The following is an 18,275-nucleotide window of genomic DNA, read 5'->3' as shown; positions in this document are numbered from 1 at the left end:
AGGAAGAGAGATTCATGCTACATATTGTAGCATCTATGTGTGTGTATTCACACAATAACAAGCAAGAGAAAAATGTTAAAAGTCCCATTGCAAAAGGAAGTTCTTTTACTGCTGGTTTAGCTTACACTCTCCCTAATGCAGAAGGTGAGCAATTGTAGATCACCTTTTTGGTGAATATGATAAGCAACATTAACTGCTTGAATTCAAAGATGAATTACAAAAGTCTGTCCCACTGAAAATCCTAAAAAGATCACTGCTTATTGATGAATTGATCTTCAAACTAATTCGAATCTCAAGGAAAAGAAACCACACTATCAATAGAAGTTATAGTCCATCCAATTGCAGCAAAACATAAATCAATCCAAACCTTGCAAAAACTAGTACTATTAGGCATCAAAATTTACAAATTCATAACACAATTTATCACCATGTGTATATATAAATTACACAACCCACCAAAATTCTTACATGTTTGTTTCAAGAAGATGGAAACACATCCTTAACAGCAGAAGCAGCAGTTAAATAATTCAAAGTATTCCTCAAAGTCTCTTTTTCTCTCTTCAATCTCACAGCAGTATCTTCCAACTCAAGCAACGCTTGTTGCTCCCTTGGAGCTCCTTCAAAAGTACTCCCAACAAAGAAGGAAAAAGGCGTTGGAAACAAATTCCTTCTCAAATCCGTTGCTTCTTTTTCACCTTTCCCGTTCAACCTATTAGACAACCTAATCACATCTTTCATATAACCCTCAACTTCATTAGCTAACCCTTCCACGTCATCACCTTCATTGCCAGATGGTCTATCCTCAAGCCACGTCACCTCAGCAACTAAATAAGGTTTAGAGCGTACAAGTTTGTTAACACGAAACCTTTCTTGTCCTTTACAGATTAAGAAAAACCTGTCGTCGACAAGTCGTTCATGTTTAACGACTTCTCCGACACAACCAACGTCGGATGCTCCTGTTGTCGTGTCTGAGTAAATTACGCCGAAACGAAGGTCCGTTTGGAGGAGTGTATGCATCATTATGCGGTAACGGAATTCGAATATTTGAAGTGGAAGGATAGCACCTGGGAAGAGAACTAATGGGAGTGGGAAAAGTGGGAGTTCAACGGCGTCGTTTGGGGGATGTGAAGGACCATTTGTGTGGTGTTTTTCAGGGAAGGATGAAGCGGAGCATTGGATGATACGGGTCGGGTTACGCCGGCGACGGAGTAACGATTGACATTGAGGGGTAAAATGGTAATTGGGTTGATGAGTTAAGAAGAGATGATTAGGGTTTAAGTGGGGTTTGTAAGGGGAATGTAAGATTTGAGGTAAAGCCATAGGGATCTGATAAATATGTATGGGTTCTTGATAATTCAGAACATTGATGAAGAAGAGAAAAATGAAAACTAAGATGAAAAAAACAAGAATGGTTCTTGATTTAGCGAGATTGTAGTAGTAAGTGGAGTGTGGCAGCATAAATTAGTTCTATCCAAATGTAACCTAAAAATATCTATAGAGGGGTTGAGTTATTTGAGTGTGGTGTGGAGATTTACACGTGGAAATATGTTATCTATAGCTTACGTGGCAATTGTGTTTGGTGAATGGATGCTACTATCTGCCACATCAATTTTTTGGATTTTCATTTTCCATCCTACAAAAACAATCTGAATATCTATACTCCAGTGAGGAAGTTCTATCTTTTCATCTTCTTTTTTAAATAGTTTAAGGAAATAGACAATAGTAGTAGTAGTAATAAATTTGCAGTAGTTGTGATGGAGATGGTTTGGTACCAAACTACCAATACCCTATTTGAGAAGAAAGAAGTTGGAAATGGAGTAGTAGATTCGCAATTAGGAAATGAATATACTTGGGGGAATAAAACTGCGAAAGGGTTGTGGGGTTTGTGAACCAAAATATCCGCATACAAGTTCCTAATGGAATGATGCACATAACTTTTTTGTTGACAAAAGAATGAAAATCATTTCTAACTTAATCCAAATCATAAAACTACGATACAATCAAATCAAAACGAGTAAAATATTGAATTGAATCGTACCACCACGATTAACACTTTCTTTTGGGGCCTGTGCCAGGGGCAGGGAGTAGAGTGCCACCCCATTAAATGCTCTTTTAGCTACGACGGGCCATGTCGGACCATTACTCGATGGTCCAGATGAGCCCAATTTCCCCTCCCCATTATATTGCTGGTGTTACACTCAGTATCTTCGAAGAAACACTTATTAAATTTGAAACATAACTATGTTGAGTTATAGTTAAGTAAAATCACTTTGCAATATAAAGAGCAAGCATTATTATGTATATTTAATGAGGAAGGATGTATATAAGGTATAACATAACGTTTTATAAGGAAATGAGTGGAAGAAATGGAGTAGTACGACCTTGAAGAAAGGATGGGTAATGTTTTGTGTGAAAATTTTGGTCCAACTTGAGAGACTAATAGCTCTTAGCATATGAAGTGTTTTAAGGTGAAACAAAAGCCTAAAATGAAGTTCGTCGAGTCTAGTTTCCAACGCAACAAACCGCTCGTCGATTGGACTTCAGAGTAGAGTATTATGGACGTTACAAGTTCAGCTGATACAGTACCGACTTGCTATATTACTGCTACAGTAAATTGCTACAGTGAATCCGACCCGAATTTGACCCCTATATAAAGGGTAATAACCCTCCCTTTCCATCAGATTTTGCTAGAAAAATTCAGAAATTGAAGAGAGAGAGTGAGGAAAACAAAAAGTGAGCAATTTTCAAGTATTGGAGTAGTAGTTTAGGTCCGGGTAACGCATGGTTGTGATTTTAGTATTATTTTGCGGTGGATTTTAGCGTGGATACTGAGGATATTGCGGTCTTAACAAGAAAGAAGGTATGAATCTTTCTCTTTTGGAATTATTTAAGATTTAATTACGGAGATAAAGTCGTTAAATAATTGTGTAGTAAGTTGTTAGTTATGGAAGTTGGAAAACAGCGTGTGGGCTGTTTTATGGTACATATTGGTGTTGGAAATGATGTTATTGATGTTGGCATTGTTCTTGTTGTTGTTGGTTGCTGGATTGAGATTCCGGGCTAGACATATAAACAGGGAAAATGCTGCCCGATTTTCAGCAGAATATAAAATAGTTTGACTTGAGAGCTTAGCATAAATATACTACGATGAGTGTAACAATTGTGTGAATCCTCTTAAATGTAGACTTACGAGCTCAGACGAATAAATGTAGATAATTGGAGGCTGGATAGGTATGTTAAAGCTCGTCCCTTTCTTTCAAAGGCATAATTCCGATGGTATGATTTCATAAATGTTTCCGTAACCTTCTTGTTTTCAAAAAGCTAAGAGTCCATGGTTCTTAAAGCTTCTCATGATGTCGAGGATAAGAATGATTTTATGATGCTGACAATGATAATGATGATTTTGTGTTTTAAGAACTCAAGCTATGATTTTAAAGCGAATATGAGAATGTGGAGCTACTTCTAGATTTTCTCAATTTTATTCAGTGATGGCGACTCTACTTCTAAAGGCTCCAAGGTGTATGTAAAGTTGTCTCTTCCTTATTTTTGGCATGAATTACATAAAGTGAGCGAGACGAATATACATGACTCCAATGAACTCTAGTTCTCAGTGTTACTTGACATGACAGTTGTCTTTGATTCTTAAGTGTTGGTTCATTCTGATTATTCTATTGAGTCTCAGATGCTGATTTAGTTTGCATATGGTTGCTCATGATATTCTACTCGTGCATACCGTTAATATATCATTCACCGAGTCCCGGGCCAGGTACGTAATCGTGCACAGTTTCATTGCATTGTTCACTGAGTCCCTCACTAGAGGGCCGGGTATGTATATTATATGTTTCACCGAGCCCCTCACTAGAGGGGCGGATACGTATTATATTTCACCGAGTCCCTCACTAGACGGTCGCGTACGTATTATATTTCACCGAGTCCCTCACTAGAGGGTCGGGTACAGTATATTATATATGTATGCATGACTCATCTTATAAGGCACAGATGCATTGGTATCTTTGATTATCATACTCGTCTCCTGTCAACTTTTTGCTCAGCCATGACCTTCTTTATTGTACTTCATGCTTTACATACTCAGTACATTTTCTATACTGACCCCTTTTTCTTCGGGGGCTGCGTTTCATGCCCGCAAGTACAGATACTCAGTTTGGTGATCCTCCAGCTTAGGACTGCTACTCAGCTGCTTGGGAAGCTCTATTGTTCTGGAGCTTGAGTCATTTGGTACAGATCCTTTGGTGGAGGCTTTGTTATACTCTTAGAGGTCTGTAGACATATGTGGGTTGTGTATTCATGTTTTGGTCAGCTATGTCGATGTAGTTCGTTTTGGATATTCCCGTGTTAGTGGCAGCCTTGTCGGCTTGCGTATTGTGTTATGTTTGGTTAGCTGTGACTTCTCAAGAGATAGGTTCTTTTTGATGTATGACATGATGAGTTTACAGCGTGCTTTTACAGATTGTCATATTGTTTTCAGTTTCGGTCTGATTATATTTAGCAGGTTCGTATACAAGTGTCTAGTCCGGACACTAGTCATGGCCCATCGGTTTGGGTCGTGACAGTTGGTGACTCTGAGCCTGTTTGGATAAGCTTAAAATAAGCAGCTTATAAGCTGGAAACAACTTATAAGCCAAAATAAATAAATTGGGGTAGGCTAACTTATTTGTTTTGGTTTATAAGTTGTTTTCAGCTTATAAGTTGCTTTAGATAAGCTAAGCCAAACGAACCCAATTGTTTTTTTGAGCTTATTTTATGCACAAAATGGCTTTAAGCTGACCAGCCAAACACTCAAAAAAGCTGAAAACAGCTTATAAGCCACTCCAAACGGGCTATATTTGGGCCCAAATCAGAACAATAAGTGTTTAACACCACACGCCCATGGCCCCAAAGACAAAGTAAAATAAAAAGAACTGACAAAAAATAATACTCCCTCTGTTTCAATTTATGTGAACCCATTTGATTGGGCAAGACATTTAAGAAAGAGTGAAGACTTTTGAAACTTGTGGTTCAAAATAAGTCTTGAATATTTGTGTGGCTGTAAATCATTTTATAAAGTGAATTTGTTTCCAAAATAGGAAAGATATCATTTATTTTGGCACGGACTAAAAAGGAAATATGTTCACATAAATTGAAATAGAGGGAGTAATTAATAAAAGGGAAAAAAACATATATGTACATAGTAAGTGGGTATATTTACAGAATATGATGATACTTTTCAATTTACAAAATATATCAATAGATTTGTTACAAAATCTATACGAATTAGGTAAATTAAAAAAAAAAAAAACACATTAAATAAATTGTTTTTCTTATTTTATCCACTTTTCTCTCTCCATTCAAAATTAAAAGATATTTTCCCCTTATTTTCTCCAACTTTTGCTCTTTTATTTCATCTACTTTTCTCTTCCCATTCAAAATTAAGAGATATTGTTCCCTAATTTTCTCCAACTTTTACTCAAAAAGTCCATTTTAATCAATAATTTTTTATGTACAAAGTTCATACACCAGAAGACATATATGTATAATTTTTGTATGCAATATGTATAACTCTATAAATTTGTTATAATTTTTACATATCGAACATGTATAAAAATCGTTTGTGTATTTTGATTATGATAAAGTACATTTAACTTGTATAAAATATAATCAAAGTATGTATAATAAATTTGTAATTGATACAAACCAGATTCCATACAAAATTCATACACCAGAAAATAAGTATTGTTAACACCCGATTTTGTCCCTCCTTTATTTTAATTCATTCTTTTGAGCTTCTAATAATTATTAATAAACTAAATATATTATTTTTCGTCCTTACCTTATTATTAGGAACTGTCGCTTTATTAATACATCGTTTATTGCTATTTACTCATTTACATATTAATAATAAGCTATAATCTAAATGATATTCTTACTTTATTATCATGTTACTTATATTTCATTAAATTACACCTTATTACTGCTAATGGCTAAATTCATTATTATATCACATTCCCCACATGATTATGTTAATTCAGCCCATAATTAGTCCTAAAACTACTTGGACTAAGGTCCAATCCGTATGAGACCAGCCCACTACTCCTTTAAGTTGACCCGACCCAACAAAAACAAATACACCTTCAGTCTCCTTCCCCAAATCTCTACGCTCAGCCGCACCTCCCTTCTTTTCTCCCCTTCCTCCATTTTTGGTTAAGTCTTACCTTTCTTTAGCCATGGACAGAGTTGTCTATCCCATTTTCATACAAAATTTGTCTCTACATCTGCTCACCCGCGTGTTCTGTTGTTGAAAAAGAAAGGTTTTCCTGTTCTTACTGGAGGACACGCGATAATCTTGGAAGCCATAAGTGGTCGAGCCATTTTCGGGTAATGTCCAAATCAAATCACGTGAAGATCTGTTCGAAAAAACACATTCAATATTCAGATTTGAACGGTTCCATTTTTGACTCGTTTTCAAAACGCTAGAGGATGGAAATTTCGAATCCTAGCAAGCCCTAACTTGAATCTATAAATACGAACATTTTGGAGCCTTAAAGAGAGGGTTTTTTTTGGGAGCCGTTTCTATCCCCTTTGAAAATATTATCATTCTTCAGTCCTAATACCTCTGGGTATTCATTGGAAATACTAAGTCATTTTTATTCTCTTTTGCCCCCTGCTACTACTTCGAATACAAGCGCATTCAAGCTCGGAGTTTATTAGTGTTCGAGCGTAGATCCGAGACTCAAAGCCCCTGTTCACTGCACTCGGAAAAGGTCAGCAATCCCCAATCTCTTTTATTTATTTTACTATTATGTGATTATTGTGTTTAGCGGGTGATTAGTGTTGGTTGATGAGTGATTAGCATGTTTATGGCTTATTCGTCTAATATGGATGTAGGTTAGTTTGTAATCATATAATGTTGGTCTTTTTTTAGCTAAGAATAAAAGCCTTGTGCACTGTTTGGTACAGCTGTTGGTCTAACTTAGCACAGTTTCACTTTTCATTAATTTTAGATAATATAAATCAGTTATGAACCCATTGTTTCAAGTCTAAGTGTCCCTCATATGGTGTACTTGCTACTAGTTTAATTTTTAATGGTCATTCGCTTAATTTTGAATCAGTAAATCTTGGTCTGTAGCTTGTGGTGTGGTTAGTTGCCTAATTTAGTTATATAGGGAAGAGGCAATGTTTATATGAGTGTGTTTCCCCTTGTTCCTAAATGCCCAGTTTAGACTTCCTTCCCTTCTCATCTTTGGTTCCAGTCCTGTTCTATGAGAAATGTGGTAATCAGTTAGTTTGGTTTAGTTTCAATATCATATGTTAAGGTTTGGGTTGAGACATTTAATTTTCTGCTTGGTTCATGAAAATAAGGCATTTACACACTTTGTTTCGCTTACCTAAAGAATCATGAATAAGGCTGTGTTAATGTATAACTTCAGGATCTGGTTTGGCTTATCACTCAAAAGACTAATCTTTAGTTTTGTTCCCTTGATTAAATGAAAACTTTGTGCTGCTTAACCTTGTTGCTGTTACAAACTAAAGATCAGTAGCACTTCCCTTCTTTTCTCACCATTCTGTTAAGGGATTCTAGTAATGGAGTAGCATGTTTTCCTCTAAGGATTATCTCTGTGCTGAGAAGTTAATTGCTTCTAAAATTGTTGATTTGATTAGTTTAAGGCAGTCATTTGGATAAGCTAATGTCTAGTTAAAGAGAGGACTATCTTGAAATATGTTTTTGTCATTCTGTATACTAACTTTGTTTGGGGTTGGTTTCCTAGTTTTCAAAGTGCATTATTCACTAATGCTAAAAATCTGGTTGAAATGCCTATCATCTATGCTGCTTAGTTGAAATCTGAAGCATATATCCATTTCCTTTCAAGCAAATTATTGTGAACAGTATCTTCTAGTTCTCTCTTTGCTATCTGGTTTAAGTAAATAGATTAGGGGACAAATATGAGTAGTATCTGAATCCAAGGATAGGTTTTGTTTGAAATTTCATTTTGTGCCTCTCTTGCTGCTCCTCTGTTATGGTTTAAGGATTTGAATGATTTGGTTAAGATAGCAAAGGGTGCGTTCTTGTATTTTTTATCAAGTGAGATTTAGTTTAACATGAATGTATGTCACTCTAAAAGGGTATTTCTATTTCTGAAAACTTCACTCCAAGCAATTTAACTCTAAAAGGTGATTTGAGCATGTCAATTCACTTGGTTGCTGGATAGTTATTTTTATAGGAGGTATCTACTTCTAGAAAGCCAATTCTGTTTCCATGTTCATCATCACGAGTCATGTCTTCTGTATACCATGCCTTTAAACAAAGTCATTGCTATGTTTTACTTGTAGAAACCCCCCAATTAACCTTAGTGTGTCTAAGAAATGCGATATGATATGCCTAATCTTTTGCCTGTTGTGTTCACCAGTTTGTTAAAAATGATTGAAAAAATATTTGATAAGAAGATAAAGTTAGTTTTCTCTTTGTCTTTCTCAAAACAGAATTCCCTTCGTAAGAATTTCAAATGGTTTAACAAACTTCACCCTCATGTTTAGGTTCTGTTAGATTGTCCATCTTTTGAATAAGCTAATCCTTAAGTTTGATCGTGACAAGCCAAGAAGTCAGTCTAACTTCTAACTAAAACTAAACTTGTTAAATTCTTGAAAGAGTTGTTGTGCTTAAGTGTAGAAGTCTATTGTGTTGGTTAAGTTACATATTAGTCAGTTCCTATCTATATTTGTAGTAGATCTTTTAGTAATTAATTTATTCTTAGCAGATGTATGCTAACTCCTTGTTCTTGAATTGCCAAATACGCACCTTTATGAAGCTTTATCTATTCGGTAGCATCAATATACGATAGAAAATTGGTTGGATAACATTCGAATATGTATATGTGTTTAATTGAGCCTACCGGATCATGCTTTGTTTTTTTTTTTTTTTACTTTGATACCATGACTCGTGTTCTGTTAATGAAACTAGTTATACGGTTCATCTTTATTGACTTAATGACTCATATTTTCATTATTCCTTTTATGTTCTAGAGATTATATTTGTAGCTTTAATTTAGTTGCTTAGCCTCATTTTCTCTTATTGTTTGAAGTTGTGTCCGGTGTGAAAATTGGCCTTGGCATATGAAATGTGCTTTAGTTTCCGATTAGTTATGAGTGAAAAAATCGTGTGGTTTCTTTTATTAGCCTTTTGCATGCTATTAGACAGAGAAGTGTATTTCTAATCTTTATCTCTTTTTTTTACATGTACACATCGGAGTAAATGGAGTCCTAATTCGGGACTCACTCACCGAAAAGTCTCAAAAATGAGATTCGACACCATTACTATACCCGAGCATGGAGTCAACATATTTCACAATTTTTAACCTCATCCCATAGCAAGAAAAACAAACAAAACTCGCTTGAGGCCCGCTTATGGCGATTTCCTTTCCTCTTTTAAACATTCAGCTCTTTACTCTGTATATTATTTTGTTTGTGTGTGTGTTTTGAATGATTTCCTTTGGTGCTTATTTGATATACTTGGTACCTGATATGATGGGTTTAAGATCAGCACATGACTAATTTTTAATCTTTAATTAAACCAATCGAGTTTGCTAAATAATTAAGTCTGATTTCAAAATTATTCATTAACCTCAAATTATAGTCCTAACGTCATTTTATAAACCTTTGTTTTAAGTTTTATGGTTAATTCTATATATAGGCATTAAATGACCATTTCCAGTAGCAGTTGTAGATGAATCTTTTCCAAATTTAATTTAAATCCTTACTTTCCAAACAAGACCTAATTTTTCATAAAAGAGGATAGTTGTATTTTTTTAAGCTACTTTTCACATAACAGTAAGGAGCTAATTTGTTTAATGCCTTCCTTATCTTATTTGGTCACTTAATAAATTTAAGCAGTTAAAATCAATTGATACTCAGTCCTTGAATTGTTTCAAACGCATATTATTGGCTGATCCAGCATTTTTTTAGTTTAATATGTCTAAAATCTTTTCTATAAACTATTGTCCTTTAATTTAAATAGTATTCTTATATTTCCCATTTGTAACCTTGATAATACTTGCAAACTATTTTCATAAAATATTCAAAATGCTATGTTTTCTTATCAAGTTTTATAATATAATTAACCTAAGTTTGACCGGTTAATCGTATTTTAGCGGATCTTAAAGGATGTCTTATTCCTTCCCTTTAGGATAACTAAGAATCCTTACTTAGAATCGTTAAGTTAGGTAGACTACTAATCGGAGTTAACTTCTTAGCACGCACTTAGTTAAAATAGGTATCCTAATTTACCGTTAAAATAATTAGGTGGCGACTCCTTAAATTAAATAATCAGGAATCACCAATATGTTGTACTCCGCTTTGACCCGATTAAAATAGGGTATAACAAGTATGTATAAATTTTTGTATGCAATATGTATAACTGTATAAATTCGTTATAATTTTTATGAAATATGTGTAAAAGTTGTATGTATATTTTGGTTACGATAAAGTATATAAATTGTATAAAATCTGATCAAAGTATGTATAGATTATGAGAAAGTATATATGTATAATAAGTTTTCTGATTGATACAAATCATATTCCATACATATTTCATACACTAATTCATATCGAATTTATTCACATTTCATACACATTGTACCGCATATATCTAAATGATATATAGCAAATTTCATACACATTTCATACATATATTAGTTTTCAACATTTTTGAAAACTACAGTTTATATAATATACTATAAAGATTTCAAACACACAATGATCACTTATATAAACTATAAAGATTTCAAACACATAATGATCACACATATCTCAAAACGATACAAACCAATTTTTATGTACAATTAATACACAGGTCAGTAATAAAAAATACTTTGTAATATTGATTTGAAAATTTATTCTAGGAGATAAAATGAATTTTAGGTTTGGAAATGGTGTCTATCATAGAAGGAGAGGGAGAGGGAGAGAAAGAGAAATCTTTTAAAAAAGTAGAAGAAGTTGATTGGTAACTATCCTAAAATTAAGCTCACATTTAAAATTAGATTATTTTCCTTAAAAAAAGGCCTAAAATTGCGGAATCTCATTAAACTAAAATCTGATATACTTTATAATTTTATTGGTGTATTTTATAAATAAAGAAAAGTATCCTTATGTTTATAATATAGAGTCTTTAAGTAGTATTATTAGGTCATTTGCTCTTAAAAATAGCTCATATTTAATCTATTTTACGACATCAAAACTAGAAAGGGATTCCGTGTTTCCGAGGCCTATTGCGTGGCCGTTAAGTAGCATTCATCGTTAGTTTGAGCTTGGCCGGTTTAGATAATGATCCCAAATAAGGAAGTTCTATCTTTTCATCTTTCTTTTTTAAATAGTTTAAGGAAATAGACAATAGCAGTAGTAATGTAGTAATAATAAATTTACAGTAGTTGTGATGGAGATGGTTTGGTACCAAACTATTAATTAGAGGCGGATCCAGAATTTGATACTCGTGGGTTCCAACCCATTTCAAACTTAAAAAAATAAAGAGACAAAGCAAAGACCTACAGGTGACCAAGGGATTCGAACCCCTGACCAAAAAAAGCAAAGCTTTAAGAGTTTTTTGTTGCCACTGAACTAACAACACACTTCATTAATGGATTCCCAAATAGTATTTTTTATATATTTGCTGAATTTTTCAATACAAATACAGAATCTACACAAATACATGAGGGATCCCGGGAACCCCCGTATAATTAGCTAACTCCGCCCCTGCTACCAATACCCTATTTGAGAAGAAAGAAGTTGGAAATGGAGTAGTAGATTCGCAATTAGGAAATGAACATACTTTTGGGGGGGATAAAACTACGAAAGGGTTGTGGGGTTTGTGAACCAAAATATCCGCTTACAAGTTCCTAATGGAGTGATGCACATAAATTTCTGATTTAACAAAGTTCAGATTTACTAGCTGCATAAATATCCAATTTTAGTGTCATTATTTATCATAGAAGTTTAAAATTTTGATTATCACATGTTTACGTTTCATTTAGTTGAAGTTGCTTGAATTTTAGTCACAATTTAATTGTTTTTGCATGGAGTTCATGCACATATAATTGAAGTTCAGCTATTTTTGCCTGAACTTGAAGCAAAACGATCTGAACTTCAACCATATAAAATTTTACACATCGCATATATGATGTTTTTCGAAGCTGAGTTCAGATTAAGTATTTTTAAAAATCTAAATGCCAGTTAAACAACAATGTCAAAATAAGGTATTCATAAAAAATTTACATTCACACTTGTTTGATTTGCGGATCGATAAATCATCTATTCTGATAAGAAAGCACTCTTAGTTCAGTTCGGTAGAACGTAGGTCTTTAAAACCCGATGTCGTAGGTTCAAATCCTACATAGCGTGATTTTTAGATTCATTCATTAACTTTCACAACAATCGGAAGTTGACCTCCTGTGCTTTGAATTAAAAAGAGATGTTAATTAATCAAAGGTTCAACTGATCACCATGTTTATATTGTAAATATGCAATTACAATAATTCAACCAAAGTAGCATAAATTAGACCTAACACGATTCCAAATAAAAAAAACTTCAATTAATTTTGCTGAATAATATTTTTTTTGTTGATAAAAGAATAAAAATCAATTGTAACTTAATTCAAATCATAAAACCACGACACAATCAAATCAAAACTAATAAAAAGTTGAATTGAATCGTACCACGCGGTTAACACATTCTTTTGGGGCTTGTGCCAGGGGCGGGGAGTAGAGTGCCACATTAAATGCTCTTTTAGCTACGACGGGCCATGTCGGACCATTACGAGATGGGCCAGACGAGCCCAATTACACCTCCCCTTTATATTGTTGGGCCCAAATCAGAACAATAAGTGTTTAACACCACCCCCGCTTCCCCCCCGCGGGGGGCCCTCAAAAGAAAAAGAAAAAATAAAAAGAACTGACGAAAAATAATAAATAATTAAAAGAGCTTATCTTTTTTATTTTATGATATCAAAACCAGAAAGGAAAAGCCGTGTTTCCGAGGCCTATTGCGTGGCCGTTAAGTATAGCATTTATCCTAATCCGTAGAATTCTTAAGATGGTCAGTTTCAGCTTGGTCGGTTTAGATAATGATCCCAAATAATAATAAAATTTTCTTCAAATCGTGGAAAAATCTAAATATTAATTGCATGATGATGACGACAACAACAACATATCCAGTGAGTCCCATAATGTGGGGTCTAGGGAGGATAGAGTGTACGTAAACCTTACCCTCACCTCAGGTAGGGAGGCTGTTTCCGGGAGACTCTCGGCTCAAGAAAAAGCATAAGAAAGGTCAGATACGGGCAAACAAATCAAAGCAATTATGAAAATGAAAACAATGAAAGTAAATAAGTCATTATAAACCAACAGATACTCGCAGAAATCAAGAGACAAGAAACTATAAAGCAGCATAACTACTCGTAAGAAAGGATAAATGCGACTACCTACTAGCCTTCTACCCTAATATGAGTTCTTCATACCCTCCTATCTAAAGTCATGTCCTCGGTAAGCAGGAAATGCGCCATGTCCTAATTGCATGATGACAGTTTGCCATTTTTTTTATAATCGACGTTTAATTTTAATGTTGACCTTAGAAATCATCAGTCGTAATTGTTTGCGACATTTCATATGCTATGGTGTCCTTTTCTGCGTCACAAGTGCAACCTCATGGGTGACGCTAGTCTCTCAAAGAGATTGTAAACAAATTGTGGAGGAGCAATAATTATTTAGAAGTTTTAAATTCCAATATGCATTTGTTTTTAGTTGAAAATGTTTTACTCCCATAACATGATTACTAAGTAAATATAAATTAGTCGAATTCAAACAAGTTCATATACCTAGTGAAAAGAAAAAGAACAAATTCCAAGATGTTATTGCTTTTTTATTGCGAGCCATGGGAATTAATAACTTTTCACACCGAATATAATTGCAATAATAACATACTCAATATAATTTCATCATGTGATATTTAAAAACTGCAATCAGTGAGAATTGAACCCGCAACTTTGAATTAAATTTGAACTCCTTGACTGTTGAGTTAAGTTTCTTAGGCGTATATACATATTTATGTAAAAATCTATTAAAATCTCGATAAATATTAGATTTAAAATAAAAGTTCTATACAACAACAACAACAACAGCCCAGTGAAATCCCACATCTTGGGGTCTGGAGAGGATATAATGTACGCAGACCTTACTCCTATCAAGGTAGGATGGCTGTTTCCGAGAGACCCTCGAAAAAATAAAAGTTCTATTTGTACAATAAATTCGAATTGTCTCTATCGATCTTCTCTTGTTGCCCGCGTGTTTACCGAAAATGTTCACACCATGTGACGCGTTTCCTTAATTCGTAATAAAGTCTAAAACCCCTTACATTTTGGTAATTTACCACCTACCCCTTCTACTATAAAGTCTCTGCTCCTAGAAGGTTCTCTGCATTGAGCGTTGGTTTACGAGAAGCTAAGGACTTGTTTGGTTTTTAAATTTCTGATTTCCAAAAAATCTGTGAGAAAATGGCAACTTCATCTGAGGAAGGACAAGTGATTGGCTGCCACAAGGTTGAGGAATGGAAGGAGCACTTCCAGAAGGGCGTGGAAACCAAGAAACTGGTAAAGCTTTGACTTTTTTTTTTTTTTTTTTTTTTTGAAAATGGTGATTTTGTGTTTTGTTACTTTGACTTTATTTGTTATTTTGGGGTTTGGGTTTTGTTCAAAATTTGATTTTGAAAAATGGGTTCTTGTTGTTTAGATTTATTGTTATGAGATTTTGTTGATTTCTTTCATTGTGGCTTGTCGGTGGGTTTGTTTGGTTTTTTCGTATGCTTACCTTATTAACTGAAATCAATATGTTAGCTTATGATTTGCTGGTAGACAGTTCTAATTCCACTCATTTGATTGGCATAATTGTGATCTTGGAACAAATTCTTAGTTAAAGTTGCTGTCTTGCTCATTGGTTGGGGAAAAAATTCAGCTTTTGTTGCTATTGGGGCACCTTGTGGGGAAATATTTTTATGGGGTCAAAAGGTTGTTTGAGTAGGATGTAAAGAAACTGATAAAAAAAAATTTGTGAAGATAAACTAATCTAATAGGACTTTTCAGCTGTGTGGGACTTTTGTTGTGATATTAGATTCGAACTTAGAATAGGTATTCTTTTTATTGAAACCTCAACTTATATAAGCGGGGCCAAAGTCACCGCACCAAGGGCGTGGTTTAGAAACTATAAGTGATGCCTAAGTGGTCAGAGGTGATTTCTTCCCACCTAGGTCTTAGTAGGCAGAGTAATCTGGTACCTCACAAGTTTGACCCCAATACCACCATCATAAAGAGAAAAAAAAGGAAAAAGTTTGAGCCGAAGTCACTATGCATCTCGCATAGTTGCTAGACCAAATTGTAGTTGTATGGATGATGGTATATGCCTACTTCCGATTTCTAGTTGTTGGGTTTAAATCTTTCTTTTGAACTGCTATTGCTTTGAACTTTGAAGGAGCATATACATATATTGCAATCTTTTTAACTATATGGACTTATTTGAGTTGAACTCACTATAGAAGTATTAGCTTCTAGCTATTTTAGATCAACTAGAATTAGTACAGACAGATGGTACCTCTAAATATGCCTCAGATTGTTACAACTTGTTGGACACAGTTCTTTTCTTTTAACTCGTCTAACTTATGTAAAAAAAAACAACGCTTTGGTTCAGGTGGTGGTGGACTTTACTGCTTCCTGGTGCGGCCCTTGCCGTTTTATTGCCCCAGTTCTTGCTGACATTGCTAAGAAGATGCCCCATGTTATATTCCTCAAGGTTGACATAGATGAACTGAAGGTACAGCTCCAATCAAATTTTATACCAATGTAATGATCGTTACTTTTGACTAATGTAATCAGTGATTGATAGTAAAATTGCGGTACCTTTCTTGCAGACTGTTGCAGAGGAATGGAATGTGGAGGCAATGCCAACATTTGTGTTCCTTAAAGACGGGAAAGAAGTGGACAGGGTTGTTGGTGCCAAGAAAGAGGAGTTGCAGCAGACCATTGTGAAGCATGCTACTGTGACTGCTTGATCAAGAAGATGATATTCTAGTATTTAGTGTTGTCTTCTGAAATAACTATGGATGGTTGTATGTTTTATTATCCACCATGTTTTTATTGCTTTTGTGAAACCTTTGTCTTGGTGCTTGGAATCTGATATTTGTGCATATGGTGTTATTACTGGTGTAAGGCTATATGCCCATGTCTATCGAAAGACTATTTTCAGACTTTTACTGTTTTGAAGCTTTCATTTTGCTTGAATAGCATTAGATTCGATTTACAAGTGCCTTTATCTTTTGGGTCTTTCGGTACATTATCCAGCATCTCAGAGTATAGCTTTGATTATGCGTTTGGACAAAATAATTTGGTTGAAATTGAAAGAAAAAGCAAGACTATTTGAAGTAAAGCTGATATGTGTACGAGAAAATAAATTGTCGTAGCATTCATGTTTTTCTAACTCGCTGTAGTAGAGAATTTCTTGTCACGTCTTTCCCCCTTTTCTTTTTCTTTTTGTTATTCTCTTTTAACGTTTATAGTTGGCCAGAAAGAGACTTATGGAATAGGAAGCATATTCAAGGACTTACACCATTACTGTCTGAATTGTAACTATTAAATCGCCTCCTAATGGAGAATCTTAATTTCTTTCTCAATGGTTGAGTTTAAACAGTTCTCCCATTCTTTGTTAATAGTATCTTGTACGTCTTTGATCATCATTTAAGAGTTCTTTTGTTTCTAAATGTAAAACGGGTCAGAATCAAAATAAATCTAAAACAAACAAGAATCGGAACTGTTTTGCAAAGTGCAATGCCACGTAAAAGCTTCTTTTAGTTACTATGGGCCATTTCAGACCATTATATGATGGGCCAGATGTATCCAATTGCCCATCCATTTACGTTGTTATGAACATTTGGGCCCTAAAGAGCAAATTAGTCGAATGTCAAAAGATTGAAAAGGAGCTCATCTTTTAGGTAGTAATGTAGTATTTGCTTATATAAATTTTAAGAGCAGGTTACACATTTGGCTAGTTGCTCGAAAATAATTATATTTGCTAGTCATATACCCCATACAACAACAACAACATACCCAGTTGGATCCCACAACGTGAGGTCTGGAGAGGGTAAAGTGTACGCAGACCTTACCCCTACCTTGAAAGGTAGGGAGGCTGTTTCCGAAAGATCCTCGACTCAAAAGAAAACAAGAAAAACAAGGGAAAAAAGTCAGATACAGATAAGCAAATCAAAACCATGTGAAAATGAGAAATAACAAGAGCAACGAAGTCATGATAAAATAACAAAGATAGACAAGACCAACACATAGAAGCAGGATAAAAATACTCCTAATACGAGAAAGGAAACCTCGCCCCCCCCCCCCCCCCCCCCCCCACTAGCCCTCTACCTTGATACTCGACCTTCACCCCCTCCTATCACTGGCCATGTCCTCGGTAAGCTGGAGTAACGCCATGTCCTGCCGAATCACCTCTCCCCAGGCCTTCTTTGGCCTACCCCTTCCTCTCTTCAAGCCCACCACTGCCATCCTCTCACACCTCCTCACTGGCGCATCAGCGCATCTCTGCTGCACGTGACCGAACCACCTCAACCTCCCTTCCCGCATCTTATCCACCACAAGGGCCACATCCACCTTATCCCGAATCATTTCATTCTGAATCCTATCTCTCCTGGTATGCCCGTACATCCATCTCAGCTACCTTCATCTTCTGGACATGTGCTTTCTTAACTGGCCAGTATTCCATTCCATACAACATAGCCGGTCTAACCACCGTTTTGTAGAACTTTCCCTTTAGAATAGGCGGCACCTTCTTATCACACAACACCCCCGATGCGAGCTTCCATTTCATCCATCCCGCTCCAATACGATATGTGACATCGTCGTCAATCTGGCCAGTCCCTTGGATGATCGACCCCAGGTACTTGAAACTTTCTTTCTTCGGGATGACCTGAGTATCCAGCTGCACGTTCTCGTCCTCTACTTGACTCCCATTACTAAACTTGCACTCTAAGTACTCTGTCTTAGCCCTGCTCAACTTGAAACCCTTCGACTCCAGAGTCTGTCGCCAAACCTCTAGTCTCGCGTTAACACCGCTCCGCAACTCGTCAATAAGCACAATGTCATCTGCAAACAACATGCACCACAATACCTCTCCTTGAATGTGGCTTTTCAGAGCGTCCATTGCCACAACAAACAGAAACGGGCTAAGCGCGGACCCCGGGTGCA

The 18,275-nt window shown here is 35.3% G+C and overlaps 2 protein-coding genes across 2 annotated transcripts; one reads left to right on the top strand and one right to left on the bottom strand.

Annotated features, from left to right (window-relative positions):
• Positions 1–368: 368 nt before the first annotated feature.
• Positions 369–1,484, bottom strand: LOC132628069 (uncharacterized). The gene has a single exon (XM_060343772.1). It carries the CDS (start codon positions 1,456–1,458, stop codon positions 478–480), a length of 981 nt encoding a protein of 326 aa, XP_060199755.1. The 5' UTR covers positions 1,459–1,484; the 3' UTR covers positions 369–477.
• Positions 1,485–14,445: 12,961 nt separating this feature from the next.
• LOC132628067 (thioredoxin H-type 1) lies at positions 14,446–16,270 on the top strand. Its single transcript, XM_060343770.1, has 3 exons — positions 14,446–14,624; positions 15,715–15,837; positions 15,935–16,270. The coding sequence occupies exons 1-3, from the start codon at positions 14,529–14,531 to the stop codon at positions 16,073–16,075; spliced, it is 360 nt and encodes a 119-aa protein (XP_060199753.1). The 5' UTR covers positions 14,446–14,528; the 3' UTR covers positions 16,076–16,270.
• Positions 16,271–18,275: the final 2,005 nt, after the last annotated feature.

Source organism: Lycium barbarum, chromosome 2 (genome assembly GCF_019175385.1).
Source record: "Lycium barbarum isolate Lr01 chromosome 2, ASM1917538v2, whole genome shotgun sequence".
In the NCBI taxonomy this organism is placed as follows: domain Eukaryota; kingdom Viridiplantae; phylum Streptophyta; class Magnoliopsida; order Solanales; family Solanaceae; genus Lycium; species Lycium barbarum.
The sequence above is the reverse complement of the archived record's forward strand: the minus strand, read 5'-3'. Positions and strand labels throughout refer to the sequence as shown.